Source organism: Falco peregrinus, chromosome 3, assembly GCF_023634155.1.
Source record: "Falco peregrinus isolate bFalPer1 chromosome 3, bFalPer1.pri, whole genome shotgun sequence".
Taxonomy (NCBI): domain Eukaryota; kingdom Metazoa; phylum Chordata; class Aves; order Falconiformes; family Falconidae; genus Falco; species Falco peregrinus.
Window position 1 is genome coordinate 30871538 of NC_073723.1, and position 15759 is coordinate 30887296.

Below are 15759 nucleotides of genomic sequence, written 5' to 3' on the forward strand. Positions count from 1 at the left end.
GAAAAAAAGCTTTCACAACCATTCTGTAAATCCTATGTGTATTTGTAAATTATTACTGAAATAAAATCCCACAGTAATTCTTTAAACTGCTCCGTGGGAGTAGAGACAAAGGAATGGGTGGGAGGAAAAAATATTACAGTGTATCTGCTTATACTCACATCATCAAAAGGACTACAAAACTGCATGCTTAGATAAATTTGCTCGCCAACAGCACAAGCACCCTAAACGCTACTTTTTCATTTGTAGTCTCACAATTTAGTTGGTTGCAGTTTAGGAAGTAGAGGATTTAAAACCCAACTGAACGCTCTGAAGACTAGCGCACAGAGAAAAGGTCTAGCAAGTAGCTTTGGGCAGATACCAGCCTGGATTCCAAAACAGATAGGAGCTGGGGTGGGCAGCCAGCTGTTGTGTATGTGGCAATATCTATGCCCAAGCTCAGGCAGAAGGCAGAATGCACACTGCCGGAGTTTACATCAGGAGAATCCAAACAGAACATGTATAAAAGGGTGACAGCAGCATTCAATTCCTCCAGACTCCGCTTGACTCTAGTGAGGAAGGCCACTTAGATGTCTCAACCCTTGTCACTGTCACCCTGGTGCTGCTGTAACACAGGATATCACCAGTTGCATGCCAGAACACTCTAAGAAGGGTCCTGCTCCCTGTGGAGACCAGGCGTTGATGGCAACTAAAGCTAATACATCTTTCCTTCATGTGGCAATAGCTCCCATGCAGTGACAGCTACTGTGCCTCAGCTGGCAAGAGGAGATCCCTTTCAAATAGCTGCTGACTGTGCTGACCCAGTGGAGCACATCCCTTGGCTCTGCTCTGGCATCACCAAGCTGAGACACACACCAATTTCAGGAGACTCCAAGACCAGCAGAGACTGCTACCACCCCGGCCCTCTCCTTCACTCTCAGCTGCCCGTTTATATATGTGATCTAGCCATTTTGAAAATATCTGAACATTGCAAAGGTCACATTACACCGGTGAACCTGACCTGGTGCCTTTCAGCAAAACTGTATCAGGAAAATATTTTTTTAAAACATCTAAGTTATTTTGAATCTTTCTTCCACTTATATACATTCACTTGTTCCACCAATATTTCAGACATATATTTTAAGTACTACAAAGATTTTTAACTGTTGCCCCTTAACCACATCAACCACATATATACAAATTACTTTTAAGATGTATTTGTTGCATACACAGATACTAAGGTTTCCAAAATACATGCCTACTTTAGGCTGCATTGGTCATTCAGAGTCAGAAGGCAAACTACTGCCAAGTTCTCCCTAGCACAACTAAATGCTTTCAGTCAGCTTTTGGGTTTTAAATGGGAAATTCAAGATTTGGGAGGTTTGCCAAGCCTTACACCGCAAATTTAGCATGCACTTTAGTCTTAAAATTTGGTAGGCTTTCTGGCAGTTAAAAAACAAAAAGGTCAAGTTACAAAGAAAAAAATTCCTCCATATCAGTTTCACATTAATTTGGTTTCGTCATGACAAGACCTCTGTTTAAGAACAAATGATGGCAATATTGCCACTCCCACAAGACACATTATAAAAAACAAACCCCCAAATTAATAGTGCAAAGTCCCGTTACTAATAAAACACACGTTTTTTTCAGCAAGTATCAATACAAAACCTTCAAAGAAAATACAACATTTCCTAACAATGCCAATGTTTCTAATTCACCCTTTCTCTTGTTTCTTTTTCACCATTTCTCTTTCTTCCTCTTCTTTCCCATCAGTTCACTATCACGAAGTAACAGGCTGGCACCCTCGAAACCCAATCTCTATAACAATCTCTTAAACTCTGTTCAATTCTCTTAAATTCTAGCAGTGACAGGCATCATCTTACAGTCACAGAAGAGAGGCTCACAGAAGTGCACTTTACAACATTTTGGAATGAATAGCAAAACAATCCACATGGAGAAAATGTGATAATGGAGCCATAACGTGATGGCACCAGGCTCTTAAAACATTTCTACTCAAAGCTCTATTGTATGCATGATAAAGTTTGAACATAGGGATATCTGGAAGCCACATCAAAGGGCTAATGGATAGACATTTTGTTAACATATGTAGAACTGATGCCAGGCCATAAAACAACATTATACCGAGTATTACACATCTTCAGAGAAGTCTTTCTTTTTTTTTTTTCCTCCCCTGGGGCTGGGGGTCTTTTTTTCGTCTACAAATTATTTCTTCCCTTATGTGCATGAATGTCTAACAGGCTCAGAAGCCTGGACAATTTTCATGTTCTCTTGTTCCCTGGAGCTTTGCCCAGTACCACAAATTCCAAGACACGGCCAATTTTTGAAATAAGGAAAGGAAAAAGAATGAAAAAGTAAATAAGCTGCTATTTCCTTTGTAGAACAGGTTCTGCTACATCAATCACAAACTGGTAAAGAACATCACAATCTATTACCTTAGCATCTCTGTCACTCTTAGGTCATCCCTAGGACTGCTACTTTCAAAGTGCTGCCCAAACTTGGCTCAGAGCTACAGTAAATTCTTCAATGATTTGTTATGCCTGTGGTGTTCAAAATAGAGTAACTTTTCTAACGGTACATTTTGCAGATATGACACTCCATTAAAACAGGAGGCAAAAAAGCTGTGTTGAGTGAATTCCTGGAACAGCTCTTCAGGATTCCAAAAAAGCCACTTATGAGCTTCTCTGTTTCTTCTCTACAGTATTTATGCTAGATCACAGAATAATGAGCAACCATTAAATGTATGTACTTTGTAGGGCACTTAGAAAACAGTTTTCCCATCACTTAGTAACTCTAAGATAAGTGGAACAGCACTGCACACCAAGAAATGCACAGTATGGCAAAACACTGCAAGTCAGGCTTATAGAAGGGTTATATCTTTATCCACTTTGATACCTTTTCAGTTAATCAAGTATTTTGTGGTTCCATGTTTGGCGTATTAGGTACACTGAAGCCAGACTAACAACAAACAGCTGTTATTTATAGCATTTCCCCAGAGATGGGAACGGTTGCTTTGCACTTTAAGACCAATCATGTTACATCTGTATTAAAATGAGAGGATAAACACGTTTCTACTGCCAGCTCTGCCTAAATTTCAAATAAAACCCACGAGTTAACTTGTGAATTACTCAGTCAACCAATCTCCAGCACCAGCTTACACAGTTTAAATAAAGCATCTCACCAATACACAATACAGAACAAAAGGATGTTAACAGCATGGTCCCAGGTTCAACAGTGTGCTTCAAAACCTCCTCCACGATAAAAGTCAGGAATGGACTGCAGATGTCTAACCTGCAATAACCTAGACTTCAGCAGGCTCTGCTGCCATACCTTCCTCATTTCACAAACTCTTTGGCTCAACTGTCAGCAGTCATACACGATTAAATATGTTAAGTTCCACAACCTACAGGTTTTCCACTCTCCCTGCTGTCCTAAGCACTGTGAGAATGGGATCCCAAGCTCAGAGAGGCATCAAGCCATAGCATGTTTGGTCCTGTGCCTCCAATCTGCTTATATGAAGAAAAGCTTGATCTTGAACTCATTATCTTATAGGCACTGGCTCACTCCTTTGGGGATATATGGGTATTCAGACCTCAGCAGGCACTGAATGAGGACCTGCGGACTGAGAACAAGGCTGGTGGATGTCTCTGCTCAGATCATGCATGGTCATGCCCGCTCTGACATTAACAAGGGTCCTGTTGGGGAGAGCAGCCTTTCACTAACTTAGAAGGGATAATACAAAGATAAACAGAACAGAAACACCGGTGAGACACTGAACTTTACTGACAGCATGACTAAACCCATTTCCTTTTCTGTTCAAATGCTTCCTACACCACCGGAAAATTTGGTAGTGCAAAGCTTAAACTTACAGTAGGTTTCAAAGTCCATTTTTCTTAATTGGAGCAATTGATACTAAAGCATTTGCTTACTGCTGCTGGCTGGTCAAACAGAAAGGATAAAGGAGAGGAGAAATCTGAAGTATCAGGGGTTAACTTTTCAAAAGTACCTGTGTGCCTTGGGTGCAGAGCTGCGGCAAAAAGCAACAAGACTGCTGCACCCATGCCACATCATCGCTTCTGAAGATGAAAGCATCCCTGAGAGCTCAATGCTTCACAAAGCAGTAATTGCATTTCTTTTACTGCTTTAAGTTATTCAGAAATGTAAATGTGTTGAAGTTAAGCATAGGTGCCTAAACAAAGGTTTGCACATTTGACAATTCTGAGGATCAATTCTGATGATATATCAAACATTTCTTGCAATAGCAAAACAAAGCATGTATTACAAGACTTTAAGAACACTAAGCCTAAAATACAGCAAACTTTTAGGAAAATATGTCAGAAGTATGTTAACTACTTTCTTTCAGTTTTCCTTAATATTTTGCTACTTTTTCTTCCCCACCCATTGCTATATGCAAGAATCCACACAAAGCACTTGGGAAAATTACTTAAAAAGGAGGAACTGGACTGGACATGCTACATGATGGTCAATTAAAAAACTAAAAATGGAAAAAAGGTAAGAAAAAACTGTAAATTTTTTTCTCATAATAATATGCTTTTATATGCACAATAATATATCTCATAACAATATGCTCATAATAATAATGCTTTCAACAGATAAAATTTTCAAACAAATATTTTGGTTCTTGGTGATTATCTTTAACAAACATGCTAAAATCTCACAGGAGGAATTAATGAATTATTTATAAATCAAGCAATACATTAAATTCTGGTCAATATACAGATGAGCATAAACATGCCTAATGTGCAGTTACATCTAAAACTGTATCACTTCTCACCAGACTTCTTTAGTATCCTACAGCGATCCTCATTTTTAATTAAGTTGTGGTTTTTTAAGTAGCAATTTGCTGCAATACCTGTGACCAGTCATGTTTCACAGACTTCAGCTTCATTTCAAACTGTTTTGCTTTAGACCTTTGTAACAGCAATACCACCCGCTGCTGATTTCTCACCCAGAGTTCAGAGATCCAGATTTGCTTTTATTTCAATTCAAAACTTACACTGAAATTTTGGCCCATGGAAATGGCACCTTTCTATTCCCCTGGATTTGTACTGCATTTTGAAACACTTTGGCATAAAAGGTATTGTAAGAGTTTGGGTCGGTCTGCAATGTATTTCATTGCCTAAATAGCTAGCTGGTTCCCATTTTTACCGGAGTAACGCAGTGGAATGAGTGTGGTGAAGCATCCATTAAGGCTTCAAGAGGAACTGAGTACTAAAAAACCTAAACATTCACTTGTTTTATTTTTCTGTTTCTTGGTTACATTTTCAAAGTGTGTCCACTACCACTCCCATTAACATCAGCAGGGGGCTTGTAAATAAGTCTTTACCCAGTGTTTCAAAAAACTGAGCTTCTCAGTGGAAGAAGTGATCCCAATCCATTTCATTACTTAAAGAAACAGAGCAAGACAGCAAAAAGAAAATCAAGTATAGACAAGCACCTTAACACATCTTTGAAGGTTACATTTGGACGCTTCATAACCTCAATTGAAATGTCGATTTTTTATATACCAAACATAACTCAGGAAAGATAGCCTACTGGCTGGTTAGAAGCATGGCTAAAAATTCAGGTGACAAAATTAAATTAACTGTACCCTAATTAAGAAATTGGGGCATTGTCTTTAACTTGATAAATAGGTGTTTCATGAAGCCAGACTCAGAGGTGTGGGCAATGTAAGTGAATCAGCCATGTGGGTAGTTACTTTTACTTTTTCCCTGCCCAGCGATCAAGCTTCTGAAACCATACATTCGTTCTAACACTGAGAATCAACAGACATCACAAGCCAGCCCTACAGAACTACCACCTCACAAAAGATGAAATCTTTTAAGAGCTATGCCTCATTTAAAGGACAGAGATAGTCATTCTTATTTTCCATTGAAGTTAGAAAACTACAACATTTGGAAAAGAATCATGGCTGAGCAGATGTACTCTAGCAGCAATTTCTAGTGCTGCTGTAATTGAGGTTGCATGAGCATTTTGACAATAAACCATACTGCCAGAAAAATCATTCCGTGTTGTAATCTGACATAGAAGACCTCATACCAAGCACAAACTGTTCAGCACCATGAATTCAGTTTGTATGATTTTTGGCTAAGAGGTTGGAAGAAAAGAGAAAGCAAGAAGAAAATTCTTAAAATGGAAGCCAACAATTTAGGATTAACTAGTGTTCAAACAGAATTTGCAGATACTTTTTAGCACAGATGGTTTCTTTCTCCAAACTAACACACATACAACTCCTGCTAAAGACAGCAATGATTTTCAACAGAAAAAACATCTTCTAAAAAGCTAAGCTGACATCCTGCATTCACTTTTATATTGAGGAAAAACTCAGGCAAACAATTTTATTTCCAGACAGCAGAACCTGGTTTACTTGCCTGATCAAGAAACCACTTGAAGAATATTAGCAGAATAATAAGCAAACCCCAAGCACAAATGATTACGGCAACCTTAACCTACTGCTTGTTATTTAAAACAATAACCATATTCGTTCCAGTGCTAGGATTTCACTTCTGCTTACATACAAGCTTTGTGAGCCTATGCAGATGGTACTATTTAAAGTGAGCTTTAAGCCAAGGAAACAAAAAGGAGAAGGTTAAATTGTATACAGTTTAGATGAATTTCCTGTTCTTGGTAATCCTTACAGTTTTCTAAAATATATTCTAGTATGTTAGAACTGAGCCTGGTGGTTTCAAACCTGCTACCTGAAAAAGACTGAAAAGCTGAGATGTCTGAAATGTAGAAGAGTAGGTGAATAAGAGTTACTCGTTTGAGGGATTTCTTAGGAAGGGTTGTTCTTTGGGCTTTTGTTATTCAAAAATATGGGGGGGAAAAAAAGTAAGTTTCTTTTTCTATATTCTCACTCACTTGCTCTGGGTACTTGCTTCCAACTATCTCTGCCACAGTGTTAAAGGAAGGAGAGTCTGGATAGGTCTTAGCACCCATCTTCAGGTGCACAACAATCTTAGTGCCCCGGAAAGACATTCGTGACATCATTTCAGCATCTTCCACAGAGATACAAGCAGTGGGAATCCGGGGCACATCACGCTGGTAATTCTGCCACCCAGTATGTGGGCTGTGAAAAGAAAAATAAAAACACAATGTTAACAGCAGCTCCATAAGTTCTTATAATTATTACAGAATTATTAAAAAGAACACTTTCTCTAGCATCCCCAGCAGACTCTCAGAAAGAATACAGTAATGATTTTTTAATAAACCTTCTGATAAAAAACATCAAGTGTTTTTACACCAATCAGAATATCTTACTGTTAACATTCTCTATGTCTGGAAAGCTAGTCTGTGTCAGGTCTATTTAGGTCATTGTTCTCACTGGACTCAAGATTTCAACCACTACCTGTAGATGAAAGAACTAAAAAACAAACCACCAACCCCAACAATTGTTACACAAATTACGCAAAGAAGAAAAATATGCACCACCAGATGTAAGGCTTCAGTGTCTTCAATTTCTGAATAGCTATGCCTTGTGAAAATAAAAAAAAAGGGGTGGGGGGGAAACCCGAAACACAATCACAAAGTTCCTCTGACATTTGCAGTGCAATATGGAGCGACTTCTTTCCTCTCAGAAAGCTTCAGACTGTTTCATGACTATTTAAAGCAATTATTTGCCTTCCAGAGGCTCTTTCTACCACCGCTGTGTGCAGAGCTAACTGGAGTGAGTGACTCCACATCTGATTTAATGGACAAGTTCCTTAGTAAGTCCCTTCAATGTTTTTTTCACATTTGGCCATTATTTACATATTTCTTATTTTCCAGTGCTTCTGTTGAGATCTTGGGATCTGACTTACAGAAGTACTGAGCATTACAGCTGCAGCTGAAGTCAACAGTTTTAAAGTCACGTTGTATATAAAGCCTGATACGGCAGGAAAAAAAAAAACAAACCACGTGTGGGGAAAAAAGAGGAATCAGGATCTAAATCTATGCTCAACTTCACTGATACTCCCAATATTAAATCATTCTCTGCCTCCATTTCCCACTTGCAAAATGGGAATAAAAATGCTTTTTGTTTCACAGACGGGAAAAAAAGGGGGATAAAAATACTCTTTGTTTCAAGAGGAGAGACTCAATGGATACTTGAGCACAATTCTGATACCACAATAATGATCAGAAATCAGTTGGTATACAATGCAACATCCTAAATCCTAAAATAAGCTTAGAACTGCACATTGAATATTAGGGTAAACTGAATAAGCAGATCTCCAGTATTGGCCATCCTCTGCAGTAAATCTGTAAGCTAAAATAATACATTTGCAACCCTTTATTTCAGTCTGCTTTGTAATTCCCATGTTTCAGTCACTACTCAAGAGGTGTTTTCAAAATACATACAATATTTAGCCATCTGAGGCTTCTTCAATATTCTTCTATGCTATTTGTCTCAGTTACTAAATTCTGACTTTATCAGCGAAATGCCAGTGAATTAAGTTTCCGAAGGAAATCTCTAAAGCTCAATCATATCTTTGCCTACATGCTACCCTATGAGAAACTGTTAAGAGTTGAAGCTTTCAAACCAGATTACAGACATTCTTCACATCAGCTGTTACAAATTTTAATGTTATTTATCCATATATTGATAACAGAATCACAGAATGGTTGCAATTGGCAGGGACCTCTGGAGGTCATCTGGTCCAACCTCCCTGCTCAAACAGGGCCACCCAGAGCCAGCTGCCCAGAACCATGTCCAGTATGTGAAATTCATCACCTATGAGCCTACTTACAGCAGCAGACACATATTGTTATACATTTAAATAAACATTTTTAAAGAAATTGGGGATTTTTAAGTCTTCTAAACTAGAAAAAGCCACTTAATTCCTGGAGGAGATGTGGTGAGGAAAGAGAAATCCACATTGTAAGGATATAGATTAGGTAAACTGGGAGAGATTAGTCAATTCTATTTGTTTAGAGGAATAAATCCTTCTCAACAACAACAGGTCATATTGTAATCAATAACATAACCCACAGAGTAGATAAGTATAAACGTTTATTTGAAAAGAAAATACTAAAAATCAGTTACCGTGGTCTTAAGGGAGCTTATTCAGAGTGTAGACAGATCTGTGTACTAGGTGGCAATATTTTAGGAAATTATTGTTCACAGTTGTTTATAGTTGAAGATCACACAAATGCCGGTGCCTCTTCTCATCAGCTTTGCAGTTCAGGTGACCCATAGCTCACCTTCAAAATAACAGCTACCCTGGTACTCAGAATCTCTTGTGCCACATAATGCTGAGCAGGATAAACTCACACAGACTTATAAATTCAGATATTTTTTTTCCTCTTTGTCCTTTGGTAGGGGGGAAGCCCTCCTTGCCCTACTTCTACACTATGAAAATTTGCTGCATAGGTTTAATATTTCTTGGAGTAAATGGGGATATACCTAGCATGTTAACCAGGAGACTTTCCAAAAATACAAACACTATACAAAAAAAAAAAAAAAAGAGAATTTCATGTATTAGTGTATTAGTGTTCAAAAAATCCCCTACATTCAACAACAGAGCAGAAACAGTTCCTGCTCATTTTAAATTAATCTATTCACCTGTGTCTTCTGACAAGATGTCTTAGTACTAACACGCCATGTACACTGAACTGCAGTAATTCAAGTTTTATCACTGATTTCACTCTCGCTATTTCCCAGATGCTCAAGAAAAAAAAAAAAAACAACAAACAACTATAACTGTATTTGTTCTTCCAATATAAGTACCAATTACATTTCTTTCAGATGCTCAATCCCGACGCTCCACCACAACTGTGAATAAACCTTCTGACAACCCACCGAGATGAATGTATGCTTACACACCCTAAATGAATGAACACTTGCAGGTACAAAATTAATCCCAGCTAGCCCAAAAAAATAAACCTTGAATTAACCTAGTAGTCCTGCCTTTTTATGCTCATACTACTATTTTGCCAAGATTATAAAGATAAACCCAACTACCCGAATTAAGACATTTTGGCACAGGCAGGCAGAGCCAGCAACTGTTCAGATAACGGGACCTGAAGGGAATGGATGACTGTCCAAATAATGGCTACAAAAAGGGAAATAGACCCTAAGCATTACCAATACAAAGGCACAAGGCAATACCACAGTACTGTACATTCCCAGTGCTACAAGATGAACTCACATAGAAAACATTAGTGGCAGACACTAAGTGTCCTGAGGTATACCTGATTAAAGTTTACATGCATGCAAAACACACCATGTGTTAAGCATATCTATATAACAGATTGCTTAAGTGTCAGAGTACATAAAAAAAATTCTGTGTAAATGAGCCCCCTTTTATGCAGAGATAACCAAAAACTGAAAAGGCTGATGACCATATGGCAAGACCTGAGCAAGAATTAACTGAACGAAATGGAAATTACTAGCAGACTCTGTGTGTAACAAACGAAGAGGGAGAGAAGAGTCATGAGTTTGGCTCAAAACAGGGCGAAGAGGATGCAGTTCAGGAGAAAACATTTTGGTACTAGTGGAAAAAGAAGATTTATTTTTTTAACTGAGCCTGAATAAACATGACTTTGTGGTTATCCTTTCTGTAGAAAAAGAGTTTTACTAAAAAATAAATCTGACTTGCATTTAACATTCCCTGCCCCTTGAAAAAGAAAAAATGAAAAGCATCACATAAAACCAACTAGGGATATCATAAAGCAACCCTAGCTCAGAATCAGCATTCAGCTTTGCAACATTGGTACCTACAGGCAAGAAAGGTGCACCTCTGGCATTTCCTACTAACACCTGGGAGAGATGGCAGCTTCTGCTGCTTCAAATCCACACTCTCTGCAAAATATTGTAACCCAGCAAAGCCTGAATTCATCTTTTGAAAACATTAAGGGTAATTAGGCCACTTAATATCTATCATGTCCACACTCCAATACCATAGTCCGGTGTTTAGTAAAGGAGAGAGGGCGGATGGTTCTTTTATTATTTTTTACTTATTAAACAAACTCGCCTATTCTTCTGATGTCAGATCTACTGGATCACAATCTCCATATTTAAACGACTAAAATAACTGAACAAATCTAGTTAGATTAATCCTTTATAAACCTATTAATGTTAATAAAAAATCATCATCATTCTCCTGCTCAACAGCTGACAAGATTAAGATAAATGAAGCAGTTGGGTTTTACTTTCGATAAACCCCTAGATTTCACATCTTGGAAAGAATTTAAGAGAAGTATCAGTGTGATTAACACAGCTGAGGAAAGGCTCCAAAACATAAAAGCATTTTCTCCATTAGAAGTGCATGTCAAATGAGTAGTAAGAAACAGATGTGGCTTCCATCTTACAGAAAAATGTAAAGGAAGGATAAAAAAAAAAAGTCAAGAAGCAGCTAGTTAGTTTCTCTTCTGAGTAAAATAATCAAATGTGGAGAAACTAAAAGGCATGGACGAAAAGATGTGCTGCTGGTGTCAGGTCAATTCTAACTCTTGTTACTGTGGTAGCTGACCTTGCATGCTTCATTACTTCCTTCCTGGACTACCAATCCTTATCTCTAAGATAAACTAAAATGCTCAAGGACAAACAAACTTGTAAGAACCAGTGCTTCAAGCTAAACTGGATGCTCTGATGGAAAACACATTTCAAATTGAAGCCTCAGGCAAAGATAGCAATCTGCTAAAGGGGGAAGTAAACATGATGTTACAAGAACTCTAACATGACTAAAAGGAAAAAAGAAATCCGAAAATCACTTCATTATATGAAAGCTTATAAAGATCTTTTTCAACCACAACGTGTATACACACACCCCTAATGCACAATTCTTTTCAGCAACCTCATAAAGCAACCTAGGGTTGGGAAATGCAAAATGAATGTTGTCTAAGTATCTTTACTCACTCATACAAACACATCACGAGACTCTAATTACATACATGACCACCTATTTTATACAGGACCCACGCCATATTCACTGTACCAACAACATGTAGACTAAACATTCATTTCAGGTCAGCTGGTGTGTTATTATTGACTTAAATCATAAAACACATTCTTGAACGGAACCATGATTATATTAATCACTAGCTATACCCACAGCAAGATCACAGCCTTAAATCTTGGTAATAGGCTCACTTCCCCCTCATACTTCAGTTCTGCTTTTTCATTTGCATATTCTACATATCACAGAAAAAACTCTCACACACAAAGCCTTACACTTGGAAGGAATGACGGGCCATCCTGTAGCAAAACTGAAGGGAAACGGTACATCTTGATCATATGCTTTCCTACAGAGAATAGCTACTCAGGAGTGCCTCGCTCCTGTATCAGCATGCAAGAGAGCAGCATGGCAAGGGCTGAGCTCCATTCAAGTAAATTCCCTTTTCAAGCACCACAAAGTCCTTACAAAACAAAACTTGTCCTTGTGTGCACTCAGACTGTACGTTCTTTCAAGATTCTCACCATTATCTGGATAGAGAGGCCAAACTGTAACAGAATTAGTCAAAATGTCAAAAGTATTGTTAATCTTCTCAGAAGAATCAGGCCTTTAAAAATAAAATTAAGACTATTCCCCATTTACAACCACTTGGCAAAATATAAAAGAAATAAATTCAGCCTAATTTTGTGTTTCTGTCATCACTTGTCCCACGATTCTCTGGCTTTCTTTGCTTCTTATATTGGCTTTGTAGGATTTGATTTGTTGGTTTACAGCAAGTTGAAATAATAGCAAGACTGCTAAATTTGCAACAAAAATTGAATATGCACAGAAAATTTTAAGAAGCTAAGGAGACAAAATATGATGTGGTACAACTATGGAATCAAATAATATAGCAGTCTGTTACCAAGGATAGAATATTTGGAGTCTAGTTTTACAATCTCTTGCAGATTACTTTGTACCAACCTTTAATTGATGTAGCATCTGCACTAGTGTAATGAAGTGTAAGGGAGACTCCAGAAACTATTTGCCTTACCAAGAAAAACTCCCTTTGAAAAAGAGTACGGCATTACTGTTACCACATGGAGTGCATTTTCATTAACGTTTAGAAAACTGCATCTAATCAGTGCTAGGCACTCATTAAAATTAGGCTTTACCAAACAAGCATAATAGCTTTGACATAATTACATATATGCTAGGCTACAGAATGCAACTAACACGTATATGTTTGTATTTCATTATAATATTCAATACCACATGCACCAAGGGAACTCTATGATAACCACAGAAGTTTTTTAAAAATAGTGTAGATTAGATTCAGTTTGTCAAACAAGGAACAGAAAACAACTATGAATGGTAAAATGATCAAATGAAGCAAGTCCAAAGTATTCCACCCTGGGACTATCCAACTGCTGGGAAAGTAGGAAAGTCTGCACAATCCTTTCCAAACGTCTGTAGGAAATGGAAGCATCAGCTGCTCTTCAAGTGGAAAAGAAACTTTCTGCATCTTAGAGACATGAGGATGACTCTCCAGCAGCTGACTATACCTTAAGGGAACCATTTAAGTCATACACCTGTTTGGCCGCCTCCTGCTCAATAGGAACAAACAAACTCCCTCCTCCTGTGTTTACAACCCCACCTTGTGAGAACACAGCTGCCTGCTGCACACTACCATAGGTATGCTACCAGAGGGCTCCTGGAGGGAACACCAGTGACAATCCTAATTACCAGCAGCTGCAAGGCTTCTGGCTTCATGGGGTTTCTTTTTATTTTTTGTCGAACTCCTGGCTTCTCAGCCTTGAGCAGAAGCCATATTTATATCTTCAGTGACCCCTCTATCACCAGAGACTAGTGAGCACACAGGACAAATTCAAAAATCCTCACTGGAAACAGCTGTTCTATTTTATACTTACAGGAAGGATATAAAAAAATCCAAACAAAAAAAAACCAACACCAAAACAACAAACCCCCACATTTTCTTTATTTGGAAAGCAGAGAATCAGACAAAGAGGCATCACAGGGCTAGCAATACATAAGCAAACTAAATAACTGCTAGCTGACCTGGCCTTTGTACCTCCTCCCTTTACACTAACAAATGTCAGTTTGTTATTATTGGTAATGAATTCTTACATTAAAATTATCAGGCACAAACAGGTGTGAAGAGGCATCAGAACCTTCAGGGTAGGATCAACCACCTTATCAGTGCTTCCAAGCCTCTGCTTCATTGCAGACAGTAAGTAGCAGGGAAGATCAAGCTCTCCCATACACAGGCATATACATTAAGCCACACCAAAAACTTGAGCCTCCTCTGGCGCTGCATACAATATATCATGAGAGAGTATGGGGAGGTTCCTCCTCCTTTTGAAAGAGAGTCATGGTAAAGGGTAACACACAGCCAATTTAGTGAGCTGCAGGAAAAGGGTAGAGATGGAGGATACCATAAAACCAAAACCACAAAGCTGTCCACAAAGATAAATAGAGGGGAGCGAGGTCTGAAAGGAGGCAGGGGAAAGGTTCAGAAGAGGGTATGGATAGAACTTTTCTCATTCCCCTCCTTCTTCACACCAACACCATTCAAAGTTGTACACTCTTCGGGACACTATCCTGCATAAAAAACCCTGAAATACAAACCTAACTTCAACACAAATGTATTTAGGAATAGCTTTTCCCTACAATAGATTGGAGCAATGCAAACAAAGTCTCATGTTTACAGTGTACAAAGTAAGACTTAAGAGTCAACAAGGCAAGCTAGAAAAAAACCACAAGGTAGAAATGGGAATGACAGAGGGAAAACAAATCTCTGAGAAGAACAGTATCTTAGCACCAAAGGCAACTGTGTAGACAGATAAAAGGGGAGACCTTTTAAACACTAGACAGTAGAATACCTTAGACATTATCACCATAGGCAGCATGGAAGTAAATGCCGGGAGTGAAATAGAAGAGAGACAATAGAGAAATCATCATCTTTTCTGTTGTTTGGGAGTATAACCCTGTTTCCAATGAAAATCAGTGGCAAATCTTACATTAATTTCAATAGAAGGGAGTGGGGAGGAAATGCTTTAAAAATTGACTGGTTATGAGAAGAAAGAGCAAAAGTCCTGACTGGATTCAGTCTCAAGCAGTGAGCAAACCAAAAGCCACTACACAACACTTATCTGGGTGAGCCCCTATATTTTCTGAAGAAAACTGAAACTCAAACATTTTCACTACACAAATGCTTCTTTTACTCCCACAGATCTAATTTCTATAGAATATTAAACTCCTTTTTGATGTTCCACTAAACAACCCAACACTTTCGCTGTTCAAATAAAAAAAGTAATTTCAGGTCAAGAGAATAAAAAGTACGTTAGTAAAAATAATACAGAGGGGGTACCACTTATTTTTCCCCTTAAGTGAGAGACTTTAATAGTGCCACGTGAAAGGAACTATTTTAACATCACTTGATCATTATATATGCCTATGTGGTTCACATATTACACAACATTCATGCAATGTGAAATGCAATGTAAATGCTTAAGTGATAAGAATACATTATCTAATAGTGTATTGCACTAATTTGATAAACTCATTCTCCAATAAATGGTACGGTTTTATTTTAAAACTCAGGCAAGTCTTGCCTGTTGCTCCCAAAGTTACAGATACACCCTGAATTTTTCAGTGTCAAAATCCACCATAAACAGAAAAGCCCCTGTTAGCAACAGAATATACTTTTAAAGCTTATTATAACATTATAATAACTCCTGTGAACTAGGACGAAATATTGAACAACACTGCAAAATATCACGCCAAGCATGAGCATTCTTTCCCCAGCTGCGTTTGCTGACTGTGGCAGATTCTCCCAAAAGCTTCATAATCTACATCAGATGAAATTCAA

General features: G+C 38.1%; 1 protein-coding gene across 4 annotated transcripts in view; it reads right to left on the minus strand.

Moving 5' to 3' along the window:
- Positions 1 to 15759, minus strand: part of CPQ (carboxypeptidase Q) — a 163767-nt gene that overhangs the window by 97216 nt on the left and 50792 nt on the right. For all 4 annotated transcript variants that reach the window (XM_055800301.1, XM_055800300.1, XM_027777711.2 and 1 more), the window contains one exon: positions 6877 to 7084. In XM_055800301.1, coding sequence (XP_055656276.1) covers positions 6877 to 7084 — 208 coding nt within the window. The remainder of the gene's footprint in view (positions 1 to 6876; positions 7085 to 15759) is intronic.